Source organism: Guillardia theta (genome assembly GCF_000315625.1).
Source record: "Guillardia theta CCMP2712 unplaced genomic scaffold GUITHscaffold_84, whole genome shotgun sequence".
Classification (NCBI taxonomy): Eukaryota; class Cryptophyceae; order Pyrenomonadales; family Geminigeraceae; genus Guillardia; species Guillardia theta.
This window is the reverse complement of record NW_005434590.1, coordinates 347,510-357,792: the sequence shown is the minus strand read 5'-3', so window position 1 is coordinate 357,792 and position 10,283 is coordinate 347,510. Positions and strand designations below refer to the sequence as shown.

The window sequence follows — 10,283 nt, the reverse complement described above, 5'->3', positions numbered from 1 at the left end:
CCAACCCTTCCTCCTCAACCCACCACCCTCCTTCCCCCCCCTCCCTGCTCCTGTCCCTCCTTCCTCCGTCTTGTCCCTTCCCTTCCCTTCCCACCTGCTCCTAGCTCTCTCCCTCTCTTCATCCGACTTTCCCGATGTCCATCTCAAGCTCTATCAGCTCGCCACTAGCTATCTCCCCTGCAAGGGAAGTCAAAGACGAAAGGAGAATGAAAAGAGAGGGAGAAGTAGCAGGGAGGAGGAGAGGAGGGAGGGAGGGAGGAGCGTAGAGCGAGGGAGAGCGAGGAGGAGAGCGAGGGAAAAGAAGGCAGAGGAGGAGGAGGAGGAGCATCGAGGGACCTTGAAGTTTGAAATCTCGAGCGCAACTTCGCTCATGCTCTCAAGTACATGCTCAACTGTATCATCCTGCATGGCTTGTAAGAAAACTGTTCTAAACCATCATCATCACCTCCATCACGATCACCACCATCATCATCGTCATCATCCTCATCCTCATCTCCATCATTATCATCATCACCATCACCATCACTACCACTACTACTACCACCACCACCACCACCATCGTTGTCCAAACATCTTCCTTCCCACATCCCAGAACAAGATCCCTCTTCTCCTCTCCCCTCTCTCACCAGAGATTGTCGGAAGTGATGCTCGTCCAGGTGGGCGTTCTTCGAGTGGCTGCGCTTGACCTGGTGCTCGTGCTCATGGAGACGATCGTGCGAGGAGGAGGAGGAGAGCGACGTCTGAGCATGAGACAACGAGTGGAGTACCGAGAGGATCCCTGCTAACTCCGTCACAACATGTCCTGACATCCTGCCCCTGTCCTCCTCCTCCTCTCACGCCTGCTGTTTCACAATCCCCTTCCTCTTCTCCTACTGTTCACCCTCTCCTCTCTTGAGTCTTGCATCCCCCCCCCTTCACCTCCCCTCCCCACTCTCCTCTTGTCTCCTCTCCTGTCCCCTCCTACATTTCCTCTCTTCTCTCCCTTGCCCTCAACTTTTCTCCTCCATGCTTTCCGTCTCCTCCTGCTCCTGTGCTCTCCACTCCCTTTCCTCCTCCTCCCTCCTCCTCCCTGCTCCTCCTCCCTGCTCCTCCTCCCTGCTTCCTCTGTCTCACCTCCTTGAGCATCATGCGCATCTTTCTTTTCCTCCTCCTCCTTCCTCTCTTTCATCTTCAGCGCAACAAGAACGTTGGGAAAGAAACATTGGAGGAAATTCCCGAGCATCCCGTCAACGTGGATAAGTCGAAGGTCAATCTCCTTGCTGGATCAAGATTCAGCACAGATAGTTCTCTCGTCCTCCGGCCACACCTCCCTGCTACTCCCAGCCCCTCCCTGCTCCTTCTTCGTTTGCCTCCTCCTCTCCTCTCCTTCTCTCCTCCTCCTCCTCCTCCCAACAAGACTCCACATCTCCTGCCCTCTTCTTTCTCGCTCCTCGCCTTCCCCCTCCCTTTCCTCTTCCCCTTCTGCTCGCTTCATACCTTGAGGTGTGGGGACAAGGGACGAGGCAGCAGTTGGAACGCTGCAGCAGGCAGAGCCAACACGCTTTTCGTCCTCCACAGCCACCGGGGAGGAGGATGGGGTTGAGGACAGCATGGTTGCAGTAGGGGCAGAGCGTTTGAGTCCAGGTTTCTGGGAGCGCTTGCTTGACCTGCAAAGACAGTGAGGAGGAAATACTGAGAGGTGAGAAGGAGGAGAGCAGCAGCAACAGCAGCAGCAGCAGCAGCAGCAGCAGCAGAAACACCAGCAGCAACAGCAACATCAACATCAACATCAACAACATCATCATCATCATCAACATCATCATCAACAACAACATCATCATCATCATCATCATCATCATCATCATCATCAACATCAACATCATCAACATCATCAACATCATCAACATCAACATCATCAACATCAACATCAGCAACACCAGCAGCAGCAGGTCATGCTAGCATCAGGCATGTTGCGAGCTAAGGAAGGAACCTCAAGGTCTGTAGCGAGCAAGACAATGAGGTCAACAACGAGATGCTCCATGTTTGCGATGATCTTCAACATCAGCAGTCAGAGTCGCACACAGCAGGAACATCAGGGCAGATCACGTCTGAAAGTCCCTTCATCTCGATGATCTGACAATCGTTAAGGTTGCAACATATATCGTTGATGTTCTGAGTGCAATGTCGCTCAAGCACCTACATTCTCTCGTCAAACCTCAACTCATTGTTACCTTCCTTCCTCCCTCCCCTCTCCTCCCTCCCCTCCCCTCCTTCCCCTCTCCTCCCGCTCTCTTCCCCTTCCCCCCTCTCCTTTTTTTGCTGTCCTCCCTCTTACTCACTCGTCGCTGAACTCTCTTCTCTTCCCTCCTCCTTCCCTCTCGTCCCATCCTGTCCTGCTCCTCACCTTCTTGATCGCAATGGCGTTGAGGAGAGAGAAGGATCGGAGACAGTCGATCTGCGACAACAAACACAACCATCTCTGCATGAAACGTCGATAGATTGCAACATGTTGGCAAGACAGACCTCGAGCACTCCCTTCAAAACTCCCTCCTGCCGATTGAGAACGAAAAAAAGTCAATGAAGAATTCACCATGTTCAGTGGCATTTTCTTCCTTGTCTAGATTACAATACATGTCGTGATGGTTAAAAATCATCAAGATCATGACAATCGTCACCACCACCACCACCACCACCACAACAACAACAACAACAAAACAACAACAACAACAACAACAACAACAACAACAAAAACCATGACATTTTCATCCTCCTCCTTATCCATCTCCAACACACAAGAATCGTGCTTGTCAACTGACCTGCACTTTGAACAAGTACGATGACCCTATGAAGTCTCCCAGCGTATTTCTCGACTCCATCCTCTCATGTGGGGCCCAATACCAGGCGTTAAAGACTGATCGCAGCAGGCGAGTTGAGTCCTCTCCTGCTAGTACCCTTCCAAGGACTTTTCCGCGGGCTTTCTCGCTCCTCGTTGGATGACAGTCGTCACAACAGACGTCGCTGTGCGCAACTGAAGCTCGAGGTCAGCAGAGAAGAGGAGAGGAGTGGACAGGGGAGGGAATGGGCAGGGCAGGAGAGGGCAGGGTAGACAAGGGGTTGGGAGAGGGGGGGGAGAGGAGTGGAGTGGAGAGGATAGGAGGACAGGAGAGGATAAGGGAATAGAAGGGTGGGGAGAAGAAGAAGAGACGAGATGAGACCGTGATGCTTGACTGGCATCTCGATCGACTTCTTGAGCTCTAGATCACTGTGAAGATCGTAGAGTGTGCCGATCGTGTCTCGCAACGAGGAAAACTCCTCCGAGATCTGACAAGACAATCCATCATGATAGAAAGGAGCAACGTGCAAGTGTTGATGAGGCATCGAAACTGCATTGAGACAACAAGCATGAACAACGAGACCTTGATCAACTGCAGCTTGTAGAAAGTGTTGGCACATTCCACTGCACAATTGATTTGATTCTTCAAAACAGCTTCATCCTGAAAAAATGTTTCATCATTCTTTGCAGAATAAGACTGAGCTCGGCACCTCTACGTTTGCTTCTCCAACAAGCTCCTCAGCTTTCCGTTGCAGAGCCTACAACAAACAAGGTCAAACATGCAAAACCAGCCCATCAAGCGCATTGATACCTTGTATGGGAAACAGTAGTCCTGCCATTCAGCAGGTATCTCCCGCTTCAGTCGTTTGTTCAATGGCATGCCCTACTGCGCCGGCTATTCCTGACCGCAATGGCTGACTTGCAGTGCTGTTATCCCCTCCTCCCTTCCGACTGGGACTGCCCCTTCTTGCCAACTCAGAGTCGCTACACGTTGCTACTTGCACAACACAACACCAGCTGCCTGTCTGACACGTAGAAAAGTTTCGACTCCTTGTTGCCTCCGCATCCCATGCACTGCGATTGCAATCAGACACAAACACACACATGAAATATCCATAATTTCTCCTCGCCATCGCTGCTGTCCTTTACAACCCCTCGCATGCTCTTATGCAACACATCGAGTTTTGCCTTTCGCAGTGCACCTTCTGAAAATACTCCTCCTCTCCTCTGCTTCAATTCAATTTCTATGATGTTTCAGCTGTTCCCTGCAAACCTTGCAAACCTCATGGATGCCTCTCGAAACTACTTTTTCTCTCATCAACTTACTACTCCATCGCGCTCGGATCACTATGCTCTTCCTCATCAGTCAATCGTTTTCACCATTCGGTTTCCTAATCGGTCAATCCGTTTCTTTATCGCATCTCATCTCATCTCATCTCATCTCATCTCATCTCATCCCATCTCACCTCATCTCATCTCGTCTCATCTCTTCTCACCTCACCTCATCTCGTCTCATCTCATCCCATCCCATCTCACCTCATCTCATCTCATCTCATCTCATCTCGTCTCGTCTCGTCTCGTCTCATCTCATCTCTTCCCATCCCATCTCATCTCATCTCATCTCATCTCATCTCATCCCATCCCATCTCACCTCGTCTCGTCTCATCTCATCTCATCTCATCTCGTCTCATCTCATCTCATCTCATCTCATCTCATCTCATCTCATCTCATCTCACCTCGTCTCATCTCATCTCATCTCACCATACCATTTCATCTCCCCACTCCCTTCCTCTCCCTCTCCCTCTCCCTTCCTCTCGTTCTCCTTCTCTTCCCTCCTCTCGTTGCGATCCTTCATTCCACCCCCTGCAGTGAATACTACCCTCTACCCACTTTCTCCCCTTTAGTTGGATGTTATTGTGAGGGTGGGTGGTGGGTCACAACTCGGGAACAGGTTGGGCTAATTCCTTTCCTAATTCTCTTTCACTGCCCCGCAAGTTGCGGATCTACGCCGGGTTGCTTGCCACTCGGACCGCCGGTGACTGCCAGGCTCATCAGTTTCAAGATCGTACATGCCGTTCACTTTCAGGCCTTTCGTTAATTTGGCACTTAATTAAATTTTTCGGTAGGGTCTTTTTTTTTTCTAGGCGTGCTATTTTGACTCGGATAAACGAGTTAGAGGCCCCACTTCATAGTACCCATTTGTTTTAGTTTATTTCAACAATCCTCTTTACAAGTTATTTTAACGGTAGTTACAGTACGGTACCAACACATACCCTATGGTACTACTTTCAGTACCAGTTGCAATCCTCCTTGCCTTGACGGACAATGGCGGCGCAATCGGGGCGGCCACCGTCGTCAAGGGCTGCCTCATCGCTCGGTATTGCCAAAAGGAGGAGATTGGAGCAAGAGAACAAGTTGATCCTCTTCATTCGCATGAGATACATCCAAGAGGCACCGTTGTTCCTTGCAGCAAATGCCTTCGATCATTCTGTGCACTTTGAATTACTACACCATGTTGAAGGTTTAGACATGTCATTCAATCTGGTACCATGTCATGGTGTGAGGTTTACTGATGTCAATGGGAAATTTCGAAGTGGAATCATCCGAAATCGGAAAGGAAGAATGTCAACTTCTTTAACACTAGAAAACAAACTGATTTCTTCCGTCTCAACATCGATCTGCACAAGATTAGGACTACGGCAGTATACTATTAACTGGTTTCGCAGACGAGGGAAGCCCTTCTTGAAACCCCGGATGAAAAGGCCAGTGCAGTTGGAGCATCAGTACATCACTCTTACAGAATCCTGTCATTTCCTGTGCCTTTCAAGGATGAACCCTACATGATAGAACCTGGATCAGGTTCGTTATATTTCGAGGGCGCACTGACAGTCACCTTGAAACGAAATTAGAGGACGCAATACACATGCATCTCTTACAAGTTCGAAAGAATGGTACGATTGTGCACGTTTCACACAGAGATTTGGAGGCATCCAGATTGAACGCGACTTTACTCAGACATTAATTTACTTTGAAGGAGCTGCCACAACAAAGTGAAGTGTGCTCGAACCGAATTGTTGAATTTCTTCTTGTCATCTGCATTGCGTGAAGGTCCATCAGTGACTACCGCATGGACAGTGCATATCCCACACATGGTCAAGTTGCCCGTTAGATGCAGTAGCAGTTTTCTTCTTCTCCGAGTCCAATGTAGCTGTTCCCGATCATGGCAGCAGCTCGATATGCATCTCTTCCCTGAAGTTGATGTCGGTGCTCGATGCACGACATGTTCAATAGTCAGGCTAGTTGAATGCCATATTTCTCGTAGAAATGTACAAATTGATCGCCCACATGCCCTGACATCATGCTGTGCAAATAGAAAGACTGCAGCAGTCTCGCTTGTCCGATTAATCTGACTAACTTGAAAGCAACACCCCTAATTTTGAAAGGAAGTGCTTTGACGTCTTCCTTCTCTTCAATTCCGAAATAGCTTCCTCCCAAAGAAGCTGTTTGTCTCTGTCAGGCACCAGCAGTTGAATGATCGAGGCAGGACGTCTTTCGCCGCCTGCTGCGGGAGCAGCAGGCGGCGAAAGACAGCAGGCGGCGAAAGGCCGTCTCCTGCAGACCCTCCCGGTATCTGCAGGCATCGATGACAACAAGGAAACAGACTGAGAGTCACAGTGTAGTCCTCTACCTCCTCCTCGGTCTCCATCGTCCCTACCTCACAGGGGATCAGGTCGTCTTCTTTGGCCCTTCCTGCCTTCATCCCATGGCCAGCGTAGAACTGAGAGGACGACTAGCCTCCTCAGCTCTTGGTGCCAGCCTAGTCGCATCCCTGATAGCGTTCTCCAGCTCCCACCCCGGCTGCACGTACTTGTCCGCTCTAGTATGCAGAGGCCGAACACCCGGGGCGGCTCCAGGAACAGAATCTCCTGATGGAGAGGAGACTGCCAGGAAGCCCGTTCCTCTAGCCGGCGCACAGTGACGGGATGCTGTTGAGGAAGAAACGTCATGCGACATAAATGACTGGTGGATGCGCATAACAGTGAGTATTCATAACAGTGAGCATTGAGGGATTTCTCTGTGGATTCAAATATCCTCTGTGAGGAGATAAAAAGGGGGTAGGGTGGTGGAGGGGGGAACTTCTGTACCATGAAACCTCTCTTTTGTACCAATATGTTTTCATACAGTACAATCTATACTATCATGTGTGTGATGGGTAAAACTAAAATTGCAGTACCTCTAAAACCAAGGCGGGGGAAGGGTTCCACGCCAGAGTAATTCAAATCACCCCACCCCGCTTATGTCCAGTCTCTCTACCCCCCCTCTGATCGGTGACTCAGGGGGTAGTCAACAGGAAGTGTATATACGGACCCCATGTGAACCCCAAAAAAAGTAGAAAAAAAAAGACCAGATTTGCTAGGGGCTGCATATGGGTTTGTGAACGGCAGGCTGGCCGGGTACTACAAGGCTTGACTCATGATCGGTCCGCACGGTCGGACCGTCCGCCGGCCGGGCGGCCACGCCGGACCGGGCCCGGGCCGGAACTCACTGGCTCAGACGGTCCGAGCCGCTGAGTCCAGTGCGGCGGCGCGCCAAGAAGCCCGGCCAGACGGGAGTCGCCGCCGCCGGGCGGCCGTCACGGTACGGTACTCTGACCGCACGGTCTTGTATCAGCCTGCACTGTACACTGTACGGTTTGGCACCACGCGGTACCGTACGGTACGGTACCGTACCGTACCGGGCCCGGGCGTACGCCGGTACTGTACTGTACGTACGGCCCGCCACTGGCCGGACCGCGGTGACTCTGAGCCTCGGAAGGCTACTGCTGAGTAACGGTTACTATCAAAAATAACACTACTGCCCGGCCAGCGGCCTTCAAGGCCCACCGTCACTGCTGAGGGCCCGGGGCTTCTCACTGTCACGTGACTGTCACTGTGTGATTCGGACTGAGTCACAGGCTGAGTTTTTCAGTTTTGACCCTCCGAGCGCCCCGCCGTGAGTGTCACCAACTGGCCCGTGACTCGTGACAAGAGATTCCCAACAGAGAGGCGCTTTTCTGACCCTTTCTCGAGTAACGGCTCTCAACGGCATCGAATTGTATCTATCATGTCAGCAAACAACCCGTGACAAGTGCAAGAGAGGATGGTTCAGATAATGATATACTGTGATATGTTTCCTTTTCGATCTTGCTGATGCAGGTAGGTGTAGCAAGGTGGGGTGGGGTGGTGTTAAAACAGCGTAATAAGAGGGGCGCAGGGAATCGACGTGGAGTGAAATTACAAGATTTCAGCAGTCGTAGGGGTGGGGGTACCCTTGCAAAACTACCCCCTTCAGTTAAATCACAAAAGGGTTCTAAGATGTTTCCTGGGGTCAAATACAGATGAAATGGGGGTAGGGGGTCGTATCATGCCAGGGGGGTATCGGGAGGGGTGGTGTTCTAAAGGTGTAAGCGGGGTAGGTGCAGGTAACCATCGTTCGGGATCGTTCATTCAGTACCGCGAAAACGGGGTAGGTGGTCAGCTTAATGGGGGTGGAGATCATGCTTTACTGATAAACCTTATCGAGGTAGGGTGTATTTCAAGTACAAAGGGTGGGTGGTCCATACAGGGAACAAGTCAGTAGGGTAGGGTGAAGACTGTAGGTGGGGGGGTAGAATGTGATGTGGCAGGGTGCGGGCGAACGAGGAGACGAGAGCGGTGGATGCGGGGAGGAGAGGGAGAGCGAGGAAAGTGAGGGAGGGAGCAACAGCAGGAGCAGCTCTATCAACATCCTAGGATGAACTAGTCCTTGGACCTTGTCATGCTCCCTGCTCAACAGAAAGGTTTGTGATTTTGTTTTTGCCTGCCCGAATTCAGTCAAACGCGTCAAGAAACCACAACTTCCAGCATCCTTCTTCTCAGTTTTGTGGTCTACTTTGAGAATCTACTCTCACATCAAAAAGTCTTTTTGTTATTCTAGTTCAGTCTTGTATATACTCTCAGCCTCTCTCTCTCTCTCTTCCTCTACTCCCCCATGTATCCGAGGGTTCAAATTTTCCCACGGAGGAAGCAAGGGGAGGAGGTTCGGTCAAAGCCCGTGTTCCTATCAGAGTCCGACGTGTCAAGCTTGTTTCACCTCCGTCAACCTGACGCAGCCAATCAGCTGGTGAGGAGCCTCCTGGGCCCTGAAAGCTCTTGACTGACTCGTGCCATTGCACTAGGGCATCTCGGTGACTGCGTTGAAGAATGCGTGCAGGAGGTTGGGCATCACGGAGTGGCCGTACAAGAAGAAGCCCATGGATGATCCAAGCGAGTCCCAGGATACTGAGGCAGCTCCGTCCTCCCCTGCTGCCACCTCCCCTGCCTCGCTCAGCGCTTCGAGGTCGTCAGGAAGCAACTCGATGCTGCCGACGACGGTCATGTTCGACAGAACCTCTTACCTGCCTCAGCCACAGATGCCCTCTCTCCTGCCGCAGAATTATGCTCAAGTCTGCGCCTCTAGCTGGCCAGCCAACCCGACGCACCAGTACGTCAAGGATGATGCAACAAGGCTACGGGACGGGCAGCTGACGTACGCAACGTTGTTGAACCCTCTTCAATTGCCGGGAGGAGGAGGACCAACGGTAAAGCAGGAGAGTGGGAGAAAGGAAACACATTCCTCATCAGTCGAAGATCTTCCTCCCTTCTCCTCTGACTTCATCCGCTGGTTTGTTGGCTCCAGTCACGAGCCCTCAGCAACGGAGGAGCTGCAGGAGACGACGGAGGACAGTGAGCACGCTAGAACAGGAGGCAAGCACAATCAAAGCCAAGATCTAGCTGGCTCTTATCCTTGATACCTTTGACTCAGCTGATACATTCTAGTGCTTTGATTCAGCAAAGGGAATCTGTGAGGCAGATCTGTATCCGATCCCTTGGCACTACATGTAATTAATACTTCATATCAGTGTGACTCATGCAGTGATTTCAGCGAATGCCACGTATTAATAAACTAGCTTACCGTACATAAACTTACTCAAGTTGAAGTTAGTGAACCGTGAAACACTACAAGCTTTTCACATTAACCGCTCAACTCACCCAGTAAGTTCTGCGATTAAAACAGCATAAACGGTGACCAATGGTGACCCAAAAATTAAAATCTCAGACATCGCGGTGTAGAACACACCCCGAACGTGCTCAACAAAGATCTTCCCTCCTTCCCGCCCTCCTCCTTCCCGCCCTCCTCCTTCCCGCCCTCCTCCTTCCCGCCCTCCTCCTTCCCGCCCTCCTCCTTCCCGCCCTCCTCCTTCCCGCCCTCCTCCTTTCCGCGTTCAGCCTGATCAAATATTGGAAAAAGCAAAAGAGGGAACCAAAAAAAAATCTTGTTCTGATTCACTGTCGACGGTCAAGATGTGCTTGAAAAAACATCTCAAACAACAAAAGATGCTCGATGTGATTGATGTAACACATAAGCAAAATAAGCCATCGAGGTAGTTTGATCTTCAATCATCTGTTGTTGT

The 10,283-nt window shown here is 51.0% G+C and overlaps 3 protein-coding genes across 3 annotated transcripts; 1 reads left to right on the top strand and 2 right to left on the bottom strand.

Annotated features, from left to right (window-relative positions):
* Window positions 1-33: 33 nt before the first annotated feature.
* On the bottom strand, window positions 34-1,259 carry GUITHDRAFT_154719 (hypothetical protein). The gene is made up of 4 exons (XM_005825407.1): window positions 1,114-1,259; window positions 627-778; window positions 337-402; window positions 34-177 (listed from the first exon to the last, which is right to left on the bottom strand). The coding sequence occupies exons 1-4, from the start codon at window positions 1,220-1,222 to the stop codon at window positions 169-171; spliced, it is 336 nt and encodes a 111-aa protein (XP_005825464.1). The 5' UTR covers window positions 1,223-1,259; the 3' UTR covers window positions 34-168.
* Window positions 1,260-2,040: 781 nt separating this feature from the next.
* Window positions 2,041-4,195, bottom strand: GUITHDRAFT_115447 (hypothetical protein; the record flags this gene model as incomplete). The annotated part of the gene is made up of 9 exons (XM_005825406.1): window positions 2,041-2,175; window positions 2,384-2,434; window positions 2,503-2,529; window positions 2,931-3,007; window positions 3,195-3,300; window positions 3,396-3,473; window positions 3,523-3,570; window positions 3,827-3,886; window positions 4,193-4,195. 9 exons carry the CDS (start codon window positions 4,193-4,195, stop codon window positions 2,041-2,043), a joined length of 585 nt encoding a protein of 194 aa, XP_005825463.1.
* Window positions 4,196-8,821: 4,626 nt separating this feature from the next.
* GUITHDRAFT_115446 (hypothetical protein) lies at window positions 8,822-9,559 on the top strand (the record flags this gene model as incomplete). The annotated part of the gene is made up of 3 exons (XM_005825405.1): window positions 8,822-8,953; window positions 9,009-9,410; window positions 9,509-9,559. 3 exons carry the CDS (start codon window positions 8,822-8,824, stop codon window positions 9,557-9,559), a joined length of 585 nt encoding a protein of 194 aa, XP_005825462.1.
* Between the last annotated feature and the right edge of the window lie 724 nt (window positions 9,560-10,283).

Coding starts and splice junctions, on each gene's coding strand:
- GUITHDRAFT_154719 (XM_005825407.1), bottom strand. CDS start 1,222: ATGCTCGGGAATTTCCTCCAATGTTTCTTTCCCAACGTTCTTGTTGCG. Junction 779..1,113: donor TGCGCATGATGCTCAAGGAG/GTGAGACAGAGG, acceptor CGGAGTTAGCAG/GGATCCTCTCGGTACTCCAC. Junction 403..626: donor ATCACTTCCGACAATCTCTG/GTGAGAGAGGGG, acceptor CAAGCCATGCAG/GATGATACAGTTGAGCATGT.